General features: G+C 41.6%; 1 protein-coding gene across 6 annotated transcripts in view; it reads left to right on the forward strand.

Annotated features, from left to right (window-relative positions):
• The window catches only part of ABLIM1 (actin binding LIM protein 1), a 211,983-nt gene that overhangs the window by 84,567 nt on the left and 111,243 nt on the right, over positions 1-16,173 (forward strand). For all 6 annotated transcript variants that reach the window (XM_063340168.1, XM_063340169.1, XM_063340170.1 and 3 more), the window contains exon 2: positions 14,263-14,397. In XM_063340168.1, the coding sequence (XP_063196238.1) occupies positions 14,263-14,397 (135 nt within the window). The remainder of the gene's footprint in view (positions 1-14,262; positions 14,398-16,173) is intronic.

The raw sequence follows: 16,173 nt of genomic DNA on the forward strand, positions 1-16,173 counted from the left end.
CAGTTTGCTTCTGGGGCTGGAAATTTTGGGTTTTGTTTTGATTAAGTCAATGTGCTACCTTCTACAAGTCATAGAAAAGGCATTTTGTAAATAAATATGCATAGTAGTAGTTGTTAAAAAAATACTCTTGTAGTTAAAGTACTAAACCATGGAACGGTTCTGTGTTAGAGACTCTTAAGGTGACCTCGGGGAAGTAATTTGATCTCTCCTTGTGTTAATCTGTAAAATGAGGATAAGAACATTCCTCTTGTCTGCCTTGGTTATTTGAATTAGAGGTCTTTGGAGCAGAGAGTTTCTTTTACTTTGTTTCCCTGCTATGACAAGGAAATCTTAGCCTTAGGATTTAACTACTTCCCCTTGTACAAAAAAAAGAGTCCAGTGGTATTTGAATATCTTATAAACATCTTATTACTTTTTAATACAAAACTGTAAAGGAATTATGTTTTTATTGGCAAATTTATGGTGTTGCTTGTTCTGTACTGTCTCCTTCTAAATTTATTTTTAATATTAGGTTTCAAATTGCAGTTCTGGTGTGCAGCATTGATAGTGAGAGAAACAAAAATAACCAAGGAGATGCCAGCTCAGGCACTGCATGTTTGCTGGAGATTTTTTTTTTTAGAATAGCACTTAGTTCACACGAGGGTACGAATATTCAAATCCAAAGAGTCAGGCGAGCACAGTGTGCAGTCTTGCCGTGCCTGATGGCTTCCCGTGTTTCCCAGTAGTGAAATTCCATACATTCTTTGCATCCCAGTTGCATGTACGAGCCAGCTCTCTGAAGATACGATGGCAGCTATTTTATATTGAGAAACGAGAGAACTTGTGCTGTTGATCTCACTGGAAGGGAGGGCTTAGTGGTTTTAGTCATTAAATTAGAGACCACAGAGTTCATGGGTTCAGGCAGCGGTAGAGGTAGTTAAGTAAGTTCTTCCTCCATCTGAAGCAGTCAGTGTTGTGGGCCAAACCCCCTAGTTTTGAGTAGGGGAGTTTCAATCAATTTAATCTATTGGCAATTAACAAACTTTTAATTACTGATTCTGGTGTTGAAAATAAAAGCAAGCAAACACACGCTTGGAGAAACACACCTCAGCTTCCCTCTGGACACTTCTCCTTCCCCTTTCTGGTCTCCAGTCCCCATGGCACACATTGTACTCGGGACCTTTGGTGAGGCGAGTGTGGCGCAGGAGGCTGGGGTGGATGCGCTGTTGTTCCTTTCATTTTGTTGGTCCTTTTTTCTTACTCAGCTATTTCACCATGGGTTCCTCTGTTCGCCCCAGTCCTTTTGGAGTCGTACCTCCTCTTGAGTCTCCTCTCTGTCCCTGCTTGGGGCAGCTGGTCTACCCCAGGATTTCTCCTGCCCTGCTGGCTCTCCTGCCCTGGCATTGTTTTTGTTTCTCTCTTACCCCTGCTTTGGTGTCTCTCCTGCATTGGCATTGTCTCCTGTTTTTCAGCATCCCTGGTGCTCTGGCATCTCTCTTGCATCTCCTACCCAGTGTCCTTTCAATTTTTACTGCCCTTTTCTATGTATATGTTTTTGCGGAGGTGCTATATGCTCCTCTGGTTCTGTTTTGATGTGCAATGGGTCCGTTTTGTCCATTGCTGAGCTGGTTGGAACCAACTGTGACCAGCATAGTGCAGTCCATGACCACCTCCTACACATCACCACTGCAGCACCCTTGCTACCAAAGCCCTGCTGGTTATGTTGAATACAAGTGAGTAGACTACAGATTATACTGTTGGTTTTCTTGGAAAAGAATTCAAAAGGCAAGGCTTTTAAAGATAGAACCTTGGCATAGTGAAATTGTGCATGTTTGAAATAAATTAAGCTAGGGCAATGAAATATTTTTCCAGAGGGGAAGGTGGGAAGCTTGGTAGGAAAGAACTTGCAAGTTAGGATGGTAATTTGGCCTGCCACTGTAGGAGAGTCTGTTCTTTTTGTGGAAAAATTAATGCATACCAGGGGAAAATACCAAGTTCCACTAATCAAAATGTGCTTTGCCCTTTGGGTGGGAGAAACCAGAGAACAGGATTTCGTTGTTTCTGAGGGCAATCCATAACTAATTTTAAAAGGATTATTTATAACAAAGTTGGTTTTCCACCTAGAGAACAGTCAGTATCCCCAAAAGGATGATTAATCCTTGCCTTCGTTGAGCCTGGATAGCTTTCAGGCTCACTAGGGATCTGGCTGAAGAGAACACTCAGGCGTTGTCTTAAGCCTATTCTGTTCAGCAGAGTATCTCGTTGACTCTAATTGAATCACTGGGATTTAAAGCTAAGTAAGTGCTTCAGCGTTGTCTCAAAGTTGGGCTCCATTCTTGGAGGCTTTGTGATATTTTTCAGCAAAGTCATGTATATTATTAATGGTGGCCATTTTGCGTGGTATGTTAGCTGCATTGTTGTGTAAGAGACAACAATGAGAGAAATAATGCTGGCTTTTATATGGGCTTATAATGAGGTGCCGTAAGCCCAGAAATGATAGGTGCCTTGTGTAGGTCAATAGCGTATGTTACCTGTTACTATGTTCCATATAGACAGGAAAATAGGAGCAGGAAAGCTGAGGAATCTCCTCAAAGCTACAAAGTGAGGAGCGAGTGCTAAAGTAAGGTTCAAACCAAGTAACGCCAGCTGTTCAGAAGTGAAGTGTTGTTGCGTTTATGCTACACGAGAGCCTAATAGGCAAGGGTCTATGAACAGCCTCAACGGGATAGCTCTCTAATTCCCAGTGCTGTCAGCACCAGTTCCATAGCCTAGACGTTAGTATAATCTACGTGGCAGTATTGTAGAACTTTGTATTGGTTAAGGTACAGAAGCAGAATCTTAAAATTATGTCAAATTATAATTGAATTAAAGAAGTGATACAAATATAAATGCAGCCTTGCAGAACAGTGAGTAATCTTTTATTACTCTGGGTCAAGCAAAATTCAATAAATGTCTTGTTTGTTCAAAGAAGCAGTTGTATTTGTATTTTTTTTTTCTCCAAAGGCACCTCAGAACAGGATTTGATGGCTTTGAGAGCATCTACTGGCTATCCAGCACTTGAAGTGCCAGCCAGAGAAGAGGCTGTATTCAGGAGTACTGTATCGGTCGTTAGTGCTTTCTCTGTGATAGTCCATTTACCATGTAGTGTTAAAAGTTGATAGAGTTTCAGAGCACACCATTATTTATTGTTGAAATAATATACCTCGAGGAATTTACTTCTACACTGCAAATGTTTGTAAGGTCAGGGTGGCAAGATGGGCACACCAGGGCACCCAGGGCAGGGCCTCTGAAATAAATGTCTGCTTTACCAGCACCGTACCTGCGACGTGAAGAGTTATGTTCCTCGTGAATGTGGCTGTCTAGTTTTAGTTTGAGGCTGTGTAGCTCAGTCCTTAGAAATGCCAGAAGTGAGGGCGGTACTAAATGACGGGCATTTACAAGATCCTTGATTGAAGGAGAGATTGTAAGTGTGGGGGACAGAGCTTCCATGGTTTAAAAATGATGGCTGAGGACAGGTCTCTGCAAGGGTCTTGTACGAAACCCTTGGTGAGATCGCTGGTGGTAACCGAGGGGAGATTTTACTACAGATTCTGTTTTGAAAGATCCTTGTAACAGGCCTATTTCTGTGTGGGCTTCCCCTTATCTTTCATACACACATCAGACTGCAGCAGTGATGTGTCATTATGAAGATGCCAAAAGGCATCTGGGAGACCACTGTCTTAAACAGGTCAGTAGTCCTCCTCAGATAATCTCAGGGTAAACAGCAGGAGAACTGGTTTTTAAAATTAGCATTTTTGTATTGACTTACCTCGAAAGGGAATTCAGTTCCTTTTGCTGTATGGAGTACTTTTGGCAGCCTCGAAAAAGGGAGCATAGGGGAACTCTGACTAGAGTTTGTTGCTGCTGACTAAAATCCCCACGTGGGTTGCTGTTAAGGTAGCTAAAAGGCCTGTTTGACATTGAGTGCTATTACGGGTAACCGCCACTCACCAGTAAGCCAGAATTTCCATGCTGTCTGGAAAAAGCAATTGCTCTTTCTGCTAACTTCAGCAGCTGCCTTCCGTGCAGCCTTGAGGACCCTTCAGGATTTGCAGTGAATAATTTGACGCTTCTGTTTATTCATTGTTTTGAGTAAGATTTTGATATGGACATCAAGTGATGCGTATGAGATGGTTGCTCAGGGTACTCTTAGCAGCTCTTGAATTTCTAATTACTCTATTATTGTCCTATGTTATAAAAAAATCCACCCAAAACACTCTTTTGAAATAGTGACTGGATCTTCTTCTTCTTGTGTACGATGGTTGTCTTGGAGGCATAACTTAAAATTATTTTGCCCTTACAAGGCTGATCAACAGTTGCTACATGTTACAGACTCGCAGAGGTTCGGCGTGAGAAACATACGCTAAGCACGATCCTCCAGTCCTTCAGTAAGGAGTTTTGAAGGGTGAATTGATTATCTTGAAATACTGTCCCTTAGTAAGTCGCTCTGTAAGTAAATGCAGAGAACTTTTGCAGGTGTGATGAAGATCAATAAGGGCATTCTCAGAACACTAGATAAGACAGTCTGGCTTCACTATCTTTTTATCATCCAATTTGTATCGTGATCCATTTTGTGAAAAATTACTATGTACTAATGTAGAAATATGGCAGACTATATTCACTTTATGCTTCTTCCCTTTCGTTTGCTAACCACTAATCAGTAATCCATCTGTTAACAATCATGTTGAGTAATGCAGTTTTGGATTCAAAGACTGGCTTAGCTTAGTCAACATTTGTTTCCACATCATCTGTTTCACAGCACATCTTAGCTTGCTGCATGCTTCATTGTAAGATTAGTGCCTTTTCATTTCTGAAAATAGTTTTAAAACTGCCAATTGCTTTCCCTGTTTGAGCTTAAAACAACTTCTGATCCTACTCAATTAACAAGCTGTACATGACTCTTCTTTGAAAGGATTATAATTTTTCTTAAACAGTAATTGTCATATAAGATCTGTCACTAACAAATATAAATGGAATAATTTTGTCAAGTTATTTTGTTTCTGGAGTATAGATGCTATAGAATGTGCTCTTGTTCACCTACCAAGTGAGCAAAGGCAAACGTGTGGACAGACATGGTGGAAGCTGAGCAAATGAAGGATAGTACTGCTGCTGTTTTAGAGAATGACAAGGAAGGGACCTTAAAGATCATCTAGTTCCAACCACCCTGCCCTGGGCAGGGACACCTCCCGCTAGACCAGGCTGCTCAAAGCCCCATCCAGCCTGGTCTTGAACAATTCCAGGGATGGGGCAGCCACAGCTTCTCTGGGCAACCTATCCCAGTGCCTCACCACCCTCAAAGCAAAGAATTTCTTCCTAATATCTAACCTAAATCTACCCTCTTTCAGTTTGAAACTGTGATCCCTTGTCCTATCATTACACTCCCTGATAGAGTCCCTCCCCATCCTTCCTGTAAGCCCCCTTTAGGTACTGGAAGGGGCTATAAGGTCTCCCTGGAGCCTTCTCTTCTCCAGGCTGAACAACCCCGACTCTCTCAGCCTGTTCTCATAGCAGAGGTGCTCCAGCCCCCAGATCATCTTTGTGGCCCTCCGCTGGATCTGTTCCAACAGGTCCATGTCCTTCTTGTGCTGAGGACCCCAGAGCTGGATGCAATACTCCAAGTGGGGTCTCACCAGAGCAGAGTAGAGGGGCAGAATCACCTCCGTTGACCTGCTGGCCACACTTCTTTTGATGCAGCCCAGGATGCGGTTGGCTTTCTGGGCTACAAGTGCACATTGCCTGCTCATGTTGAGCTTCTCGTCCACCAGCACCCCCAAGTCCTTCTCCTCAGGGCTGCTCTCAAGCCGTTCTCCGCCCAACCTGTATTTGTGCCTGCCATGACCCAGGCGCAGGACCTTGCACTTGGCCTGGTTGAACTTCATGAGGTTTACATTGGCCCACCTCTCAGGCCTGTCACGGTCCCTCTGGATGACAGTCTGTGATGTAATCCTCAGTGCGTCCTGATAAAGTTATAACCCTTGAGTAAATGCAACCAAATTTTCTTAATCTCTCAATCACTATCCAAAGCATGGCAAACTGGATCCATCAAGCACATTTATTTTAATCATGGTTCAATCACAGATTTATTCTAGCATATAGACCTTTTATATATGTTGTAGAAGGTGATCACTTTTCAGATATAATCAAGCAGGTGCTGGTGTTAAATATTTCCCTTAATACTGTACCATTCATATGCATAAATCTTTACAGGGCTCAGGCCTTAGGCCCTGATCTTGCAGGCTGTTCTGTGGGGAATTAATTGCAGCATCAAAGTTCTAGATAACGGAACAGGGTTGGGGGGAGGATAGGAAACAGCAGGCAAAATACAAAGAAAATAATCGTGTTTGTAGTTATATTCTAAAACTATGAAACAAATGGGATTTTTTTTTCCCTGCTATGTTTTGAAGCTCATTATTTCCCAGCCTTTTTACGCATTTGTATGTGTGTGGCACAAAGCTTTTTATTTGTAAATAGCATAGGATTCTTCCCACTTTGATTTCAAGTTACAGTTTTTAGTGTTTTGGGTTATTACCTGGCACTTACCTTTATAATTTTTTTATTTCATTCTATAGCTGCATCAGCTCTAACTGAAAAATTGATTTCTGCTATTGAAATCTTTCCATCCTATTTTCATGCAAATTAACTTTTATATCTTTACTTACAACGTTTTCTATGAACTGTCCTAACCTATCATCCTACCTTAATTAGTTAAACTTTTTAAGTCTTTATCACTTATTTTTCCCGTTAAAGAATCTATTTCTCAAGGTAGCAATGCACCCCATTTCTAGGCTAGACACGTGCCTTGTCCTCTGTTGTTTAGTGTTTTGTGAAAATCTTGCAGTTTCTCCAGTACCTGCCAAGGGGTGCGTAGTGTGGAGTGGAGAGAAGTGATACAAATCTGTTCGTTACTGTCTTGTAGTCAGCCCCATGTCTGGCCATGAGATGCTATTTTGAAGGTGAATACCTCTGCTGTACTTTGTTTATTCTAGCTGAAGAACTGGGGCTGAGAAGCATATGTTATGGAGATAATTGATTAGGATACATAAGAAAAGTATTGTTTTTTCTTAGGTGTTTCCCTTGTTAAGAAGTAGAGCGTAAGAGAGAGACAGAGGCCTGGGGGATTAGTAGTACTTCTTTCTGGATCTAAACCAGAGCAGGCATGGGCTATGCTATCCATCTTCCCAGGACTTTCTCACATAATCCAGCCTTCTTCCTTGCACTGCAATACTTGCTAAACTCTAACTTCCATCCCACCAACACGCCGAAAAAAGGAGTGAGAGTTAACATGGGGGAGAGCTGCTGGTGTGCTGTCGGTATGAATTTGTTGGCCAGCTGGTATGCTCTGACATGTATATATATATGTACGTGCCCTGTAACACCGTGATTAGGGCACTAGCTTTTACAGTGCCAAAAGAGATACTGTCCTGCTGTGTTCTGATCGCTACTGTGGTCCTCTCTGCATGTGCAGCCTGTTTTCAGCGGCAGGCTAATTGTAAGGGGAAAATAACAATACTTTTATGGACAATATCAGAAAACATTTAAAAATTATGGCAAATAACTATAAGTTTAGGAATTTTTTTTCTGGCTTTTTTAAAAATAGCTACTCTGGTTATAAGTAGACAGCAAAATTAGTCTTAAGACAAATTGGCACACTGTAGGAGTAATACAGATAAATTTACAGGGTGAGAAAGTTTTATAATGAGTCTTCAGATAGGATTTGAATGGCAATAGTATGAGCAAGCTACAGTCTAGGATTTTGGCTTTTTCATACATGTATGGGCATGCAGCTCACTATTATCTCTTTATGGGAGTGCCTCCTTCCGCGATATCGTGGAATTCCCAAAGATCCCTGTCTGGTACCTGTGGCTAGTGATTGCAGCAACTTCTTTATCTGTCCTTGACAGCTGGGAGATTTGATTTCACTCTCAGTCACTGTTCTGTCACCTTAGCTGATACGATTCTTACAGATTTAAGATTCAAGAACTGAGTCTGCAGATAAGCAAAATGACACTGCCTTTTTCATCCCATCTTTTTAATAGATGTGTCAGTAACTCCTCAAGACTCCACTTTCTGAAAGAGGAATTCCTCAGAGAATGTACAGGCTACAGACAGGCAGGCTTTACAAACCAGAGGTTACAGACATTCACCTCTGCGAGAAACACAAAGGACAGGAGAAAATTACTACTTCTCCTCTCTCTTTACAAAGAGAGCACGGAGAAGAAGTGATAAGCCAGATCTGGTTCTTGAACTTTGTTTGCCGGTGTCTCTCTGGCCTTTCATCCCAGAACAGCTTTTTTTTCGCAGCTCGTCGTGCTGTGCGTGATGCCTACCTGCCTACCTCTGTCCTCTCCCAGGCAAGCGGCTGCCCAGCTGCAGTAGCAGTACAGACGCTTGACAGCGCTTGACTGAGGGAATTTTTATTTTGAAACATTCAAGTTTTGAACTTCAAATCCTTTATATTAATTTAATAAATGATGTCCGCCAAAGCTGTATCAGGTATTAGAGAGAGATGTCAGAGAGCACTGGTGCCTGTAGGAAGATTTGGTTGCGTTTACTGCCTTGGCAATCTCTGGCACAGCCATCTTATCTTCATTCCTGAAAGCAGAAAGGAATGAGGAAATTTCAAACAGGCTACCAAAACACTATGCAGTAGTTTCACACCGTTAAATCTTTGCTTTATTTTTCCTTCTTAATAGTTCAGTCTTCAGCCAAGAAAACACAGCAGCAATTGAAAGTTAGCATTTCAGAGCGTGCTATCTGTATTAGGCCACTCTTAAGATAAAAAGGACACGGCTGTCAAATCCAGAGTCCCCTTGCCTGTGCTGCTATGGGCACAGCATGGTCTCGGTGCTGTGCAAAAGAGCCCAGAGGTTGTGGAGCTGTAAGTCATAAAATTGTATATCCTAGTGTGAGCTTTGAGGTTACACCTGCTACAACATGGTTAGAGTTGACTGAGCATAACTCCAAGTTTATTTGAGAAGGTACGCATGCAAATGTGAGAGCGACAAGCATTCACTTTTAAAAGAACAATGGCCCACATCTTCCTCCTGTTTAAATTTAGAGGAAACTGCTTTTTACTTCAGTTTAGAGCAGAACTGAACCCAGCATATTCTGCTGTGACCTCTACTTTGCAGCATACGCGTAACAAGGCGTTTCCCAGAAGCTTCTTTCTGACTTCCAATAAAAAGCTGAAGTATTCTGTGGCTTGCAGCAGAGACATGGAGTCTTGCCAGCAGGAATCTGCAGCTAAGAACCACTTAGCTTGAGCCTTTGGTTTCCTAACGGTTCGGTGTTCAGGGAGACAATCATCAATAAGGGAGGCTGCAGTATTTGTTTTCTGTGTGTTCTTTTATTCAACAACCGTTACTCTTCAGGTAGTTGCTGGAGTTTCCTTTTCAGAAGGGTGTGGTATGAGTACCGAGGTCCTTTTTCTGGATGATGCAGCAAAACATGTAATTGCTGTTAAAACTTTGTACAATGATCTCCTTTCTGTAAAGAAGCACTGACAAGACAGTTTTAAACTTTGCCCTGCAAATAATTACTTGCTTCATTTTGCTCAGAAAGTGCATTCGGTTTCTCATATGAACATTGGGTTGTTATTGGTCTTTTCTATCTCTTTCTTTTTAATTGTTTCTTTTTCTTTGCAGATCTGGGATTATTTTGAGATGTTTTGGTAAAATGCATAAGTGAGTACTCTCAGGCTGGTAGAGTTGCTTTGAATTTACATCAGTGTAGTGCAGTTGATAAATGTCATGAAATCAACATTGCATGAGTCACAAGGGAACGTAAGGAATGACAAAAATCCTGGTGATATGTGCATGGAGTGATGTTAGCAAAATCGATACTCCAATGACAAAGACTGTCTTCCTCATAGAAGAAGGTGCTATTGATTTTTATTTTTTCCCTTTTCTTTTCAACCCGAGTTAAACAATGTAATCTAGACTTCCCAGGTGTTCCAGTCAGTGTACGTGTTACTCTGGGTAAATTGGATATTTAATGGGACATTGATTTGTCTTATTGGAAACCTAAATGAGCTTAAGGAAGCATTAATTATTCATTTAAGCTGGTTTGTAAGCAAGAGTGGAAGTCTCAACCTAGTTTGTCTTGAAAAGTTCTTCTGTGTATATCTCATTTATACACCTGTACATATTTTGTGTATGTTCATTAATAAAAATAATAAAAAAAAAAGTCTCCAGGCGGTGCCCAGCAGCATTGGAAGTTAAAACTGTTACAGAGCAACCTGAAACTTTTGAAAAGTTTTATTGATGATCTCTTGCAATTGGTCTCTGTAAAATTGTAAACTTAGACTTCTACAGGTACTGTAGCTTCTGTAGTTAATCTTGGAGAGTGCCGAAGGAACAAAAATAAGACTAAATATTCAAGGAAATTGTTGCACCTGTTTGATCTGTATCCCTGCTTCCAGCATCCCTTTATTCAAGTGTAGACACTGCACGAGTTTAACTAGAGCCAGTTTAAAAAACCAGTTCACTCAGTAGCCTAGGTACTCTTGATGGGATGACATTTGTTTGAAACTAGATCCATTGTGTTAGTGGGCGTTTACACCTTGCTGATGTGAGCTAGACCGATTGATACACTGTGTTCAGTCTTACACAAAAGGATGCGTGCACCTTGTTATACTGGTTGGGCTAAACGGATATAAAATCACATCTTGACTTAATCTGACATGATTTGTATGTTGACAAGTCTCAGTTCCCATCAGTATACTGGCACTGGTAAATACTTGACTTGTGTTTATATTACACTACCCATGCAGTACGAGTGAACTTTATGATACAAAGACGATTATGAGCCCCAGTACTGAACCAAGAACATGTTGCGCTGGTGGCATCTCTCAGAAAGCTGTTAATTTATGTTCTTCTAATTTGGAAGATAGTCATAGCGTTAATATATTTGGATTGGAAACTTCATTAAAGGCAACGCAGCTCCTCAAGTTAGTGTTTGTCTTCTGACGCACTTCCCAATGAATGCTGCTTCCAGAAGTGTGGCAGATGTGGCATATGTGATCGTCAGGACTGTCTTAGGTGCTTATGTGACTCTCCATCCCAGTGCCTGGGAACCTGGTCATCTGTATTTATTCTCACAGTAGGGTGAGACTGACAGCGCTGGTACACCTGGTGTACAGTCAGGGACATTCAAAGCACGGAGAAACTAAAACATTCAGATGATCTCATTTTCAGCTGGTAGGTTACAAGCTCAGAGACTTGTCTGAGCTTCACTGTCTGACTTCAGTCCTTTAGAGTTAAGGGCATGCCATCCAAAGAGCCCAGATATCTGTTGCAGAGCAGGGGTTGGAACCTGGGTTATACAGATCCTACATTAATGTCCTGTCACTGATTATACTGGCTGGAGTCTGGTTTTGTCTTAGTCGTGATACAGAGTTGCCTTATTGCAGCATTGCTGCTGGTGCATGGTACCTGACAATATACCCTCCAGCGTGCGGTTGGTGTGGGGAGGGTTGGTGCAGGCAGAGCCGGAAATATTTGCTTTGTCAAGATGTGAAATGCCTGTATGGAGATGAGCCTGGCTCCTAGCTCAGGGTTTTCAGATGCAAAGCAGCTCACAACTTAACAAGTCCAGTAAGCTGGCTGGGCTTCAGTCGGAAACATTTAAATAAGCTGCTTGTAAAGGTATTCCTCTTTCTTTTTCTTTAGTTTCCTGTTCCGTCCTCACTGGTGACTATAAAGGGTCACCATCTGCTGCTGGGAAGCCTCGTGTGTATTGCATGTATCGAAAGGAAAAAGCTCGCAAGCAATTACTTGCAGTAGAACAAAAATCGATTACTCAGTCTTGACCTGCAATGCCAAATTGAGGCCAGTAAGACAAGCACCATAATTAGCTGCACTTAAGAGATCAGTCTCGGAAATAGCAACTAGCAGTATTTGTATTCATTTAAATGGCTATAAAGGCAGAACTGGAAAAAAAGGTCCATCGTTGGACGAGTGTTAAAAACATTTATTTGCTCTCTTGTAAAGAGCAAAAACTTGTCTTTCAGATCAACACCAGAAGATCAGGATGCTGGCATATGTTAGGGCGCCCTCCACATGTGCGTTTGAGAGAGAGGAATATTGCAGGTACAGATTTCAAACTGCAGCATTTAAAATCTAGGGAGCATTTGCCCAAATCCTTGATCCAGTTCCTCATTTAAGCAACTTAAAAATTCTGTTACCTTTTCTTCAGTTGGCATCAGGCCTGTCTCAGGCTGTCTGGATCTAAGAGGAAATTTTCCTCATAATAATTTAAGTTGCTAGCACTTGTCTCTATTTTTGTCTCTTATTTTCTTTCTTTCTTTCTTTCTTTCCCATTGCATAAACTATGTGTTTCCTTGGTTACAAGTTAATAGTTAATACTCTTGTTTGGAAGAATTATAACTTCCACTCCAGAAATAGTATTGCATTGCAGACTATTAGGTGAGGTTCACAAAAGGCAAGGCGTTTACTGGGCCCTTACTTCAATGCAGCTACTAATTGAAATACTGGTTTGCACTGACAACTGCATTCTGTTTACCAGTATGGGCTGAATAACTGCTTAAGGGAAATAGTTGAAATGAGGCTACCAGAGCAGGAGGTATTAAAAGCTTTGGGCTTGAGTAGTATTCATCCACCACTTTTGAAGATTTGAGGGGTGGGGGGTGAAGAACAAAATAGCAGCTGTCATATTAGTTTGGCTAGACTTACAGCAGAAATTATTGCTTGGAATATTTGTCATCCTCTGTTCTTGATGCTGTTACTCGTAATACTGTAATCACGTATTAGGCTTTTTTATTATCAATCTTGTATTTATATGATGCAGAATGATAGCAGCATTTCTTCACTGAGGCATTTATAAAGGGGAGTAATGTAGAAGGACTTCGTGAAGCCGTGGGACTTTTTCCCTAGAAATTCATTGAGGGGGAGGTGCAGTAAATATGAGCAAGGTATCTGTTATGTTGCTGCATAAGCAGTGACCTGAAAAAAAGCATAATCCTGTCTGGGGAGATGTTAGGACTTGATCAGGAAAGGAAAAAGAGAGATCCAGAAAACACCGACATAAAATAATGATGATTCCCAGTGACAGCGAGAGCGATGTAGGTGTATCAGCAGTCAGTCCTTTGCTGATAGTCCTGTCCAGGAAAAGCAGGACAGGAATGGTATAGAGACAGAGGCGTGGGTAGAGAGGTATGTTTTCTCAGAAACGTTCTGATGAGCATCACTGGTTTTAGAACAATATTACAAGGAGGATAACTTTCCCCTGCTAGAATGGGATGTGGGAGGGAGATTTGAAGGAACATCGTTTTCTTTGGGAACATTCTGAGTAATACTTTCCATTTCAGACAGTACAGTTGGGACTCAGTCTTGCTCTGGCTTACACCCGTGCATTTCTATTGGGGCCCGAAGCTGCCACATGACACATTGGAAGAGAAAGTTAAACATTTTTAACAGAAGCCAAATGTAGAGCAATAAAACTTTTATTATGACAATGAAATACACAATAAAGCTGACACAAACCTTTCCTGTTACTATCCAACCTCTGCTCAGGGCTGTGGGATAGCTGATCAATTACCAGTACCTGGAATTTTGTCTCCCTGACTGTATTGCAAATGATTTGGTCGTTTCTATAGACTCATAATATTCCTAATTTGCATGCAGAGAGGTGTTTCTGCTAGAAGTAATGGGAGTAGAAACAAATAACTTTTGCTTCTTTTCTCTTCAGATGTGCTTTCCCTATGATAGGTATGTGCTGTAGCAAAATGGAGGTGTTTGTAGTTTTTATTTAATGTAGTCATCTGTATGCAAAGTCAGGCTACCTGCTTCATCTGGTTTCCCAAAACATGATTTGGATTTGCTTTCCTTTCATTCTGTTTGCCGGGATTGTGTTCTTTCTTGGATTAAAATAGCCCAGTTCTTGTTGCCTTGTGTGCTCATTGAATGGTTTACACACACTCGTGTTCTTGGAAAGAAAAGCTTAGGCAGTCTGAAACACTTTGTGGCACTGAAACCATGGAGGGAATTTTTCCTTGTCTTTCCATGGCAGCCTCAGTGGAAAGAGGTACTAGTTGATGTGAATGGCTTAAACTACTGGGTTATGAAAAGGCTGTATTTAAAATAAATGATGGTGACTTTTTAGATGCGCATAAAACATGAACAGATACATTTTTATCGTGATGAAAAGTGTCTGAGAACACAGATTTATGTACAGCAGAGAATATTATTTTTGTCTGGGTTTAAATCATATCTTTTTTCTTTACAGTGGCCCATCCTCAGGAGCCTCACCACCCCTCTGAAAAGCCGGTCATCCACTGCCATAAATGTGGGGAGCCATGTAAAGGTGAAGTACTCCGTGTTCAGGCCAGACACTTTCACATCAAATGCTTCACCTGCAAAGGTAATACCTTGATATTCGTCTGTTAGAAATGAGTCAATTTGTGCAAATGCACCTTGAACCAATGGTGAGAGGTCACTGCGATCTGCCAGTTACAGGATAGTCAAGTTGCTCAGTATCTGAAGGATTTGTGGGTGGGGAGGGTAAAGAATGGGTGTCGAATGGCTGAATCACACATGTACAAGCAGGAAGGTGATCAGCACCACACAGAATAAATTTAATATGCAAACATCTACAATTTAATTGAAAGATTATATGAGACATTTGATTTTGGGCAGGATGGATTTGCCACCACTAGAAGACTCAGAAGAGCATGTTCTGCTCTGAATACTTAAATGCTCGTTCTTTTTCTTTTCTTCTGTTCACTGAGTACAAGCTACAAAATAGATAATTGTACCTGAAAGAGATGAAAAAAATGTTATCTTTCTGTTAATATTATTTTCAGTTTTATTTGTTTCTCACAGTTCTACGTAGACAGTCAGTTTCACATATTTCCCGAATAGTGAATTAAGACATTAGACTCTGGCTGCTTTCCTGATTTGTTTATTAGTTTTTCCTGTTTATTTGGGAAACAGTGGAACAACACTAAACATGCAAGATGAAGTGCTCTATGGAGAATCAAAAAAACATAGGAAGAGAAAGTATAGTCCTAGCAGCCACTCAGAAATCCAGCGTAAATAGCTGAGTTGATTTCAATTGTTGTACTGTATGTATTTCCTGTTATTTCCATTATGAGGTGAGCGTATGTTGAGATTGTATAGTGTGATGTGGTGAAAAGAGATTTAGCATAAGAATACTTAGGAAAATTCTGTCTTTTTATAGTTCTTGTTCTAAGTGCTTTTTCAAGAATTTGGATAAATCTGGATTGGTTGGTTGGGGTTTTTTTAGCTGTTGATAGCAACCACTACATTTTATTAGGGATAGTTATGAAAATTAAGCTCCTTTTAATTGACTTGATTGCTGAAAGTAAGTACCTACGTTAAAAAAAAACCACAAAAAACCTCCTTGATGGATACTAAGATCCAAGAGAAGCATGCAGGGTGGTCGCTGAGGGCTGTGTCATCCTTACAGAAGGGAAAGGGGCAGGAGACAAGGGATATCTCTAGCAGCCATGCTGACACCATGACCGTTGGAAAAAGAAGCTGGAGCTTTTAAGTTGAGTGGCAAAAAAATTTTTCTTTACTTACTTTTCTTGTGGTTGGATTTTGCCTGTGGGCCTCCCTGCCTCTCTAGGTCTCCACCTCTGTGGGACCTTATCCTCTGAGCTTCCCGCTGCTTCAGGCCACCCTGTGTGAGCCTCCCTCCCTTTCCGGCTCCCCCTCGCTTGGTCTCCCATGCTTTTTGGGCTCCCTGACTCTCTGGGCCTTCCTTTCCATGGGCTGGGATTTTCTGGGGCTCCCTCTTTTATGGAGGCCTCCCCTTTTTTGGACCCTCATTTGTCTGGGGACTCCACATGTGAGCGCCCACTGGCTCCGGGCTTCATTGACTCTCTTGTTTCAGCCTCTGAGGGCTTTGAGTCTCTGGGCCTCCCAGTTTTCTGGAGGGCAGCCAACCATTTTGGGCCACAACTCCCTACAAGCCTCCGTGATGTGAGCCTCCCACTGTTTTATTGGCTTCCCGTGGTTTTAGTCATCTTACTCTTTTTGGGCTCTGCTTCCCCTCCCCCGTAGGCCGCACACACACACTCATGGGTCTTCCCCGGTGAAAGTCTCTCCCCTCTCACTGGGTCTTCCCCTCTGTGGGCCGCCATTTTCTGTGCCTCTCCCTTTTGGCCTGGGA

This window comes from Chroicocephalus ridibundus, chromosome 6 (assembly GCF_963924245.1).
Source record: "Chroicocephalus ridibundus chromosome 6, bChrRid1.1, whole genome shotgun sequence".
In the NCBI taxonomy this organism is placed as follows: domain Eukaryota; kingdom Metazoa; phylum Chordata; class Aves; order Charadriiformes; family Laridae; genus Chroicocephalus; species Chroicocephalus ridibundus.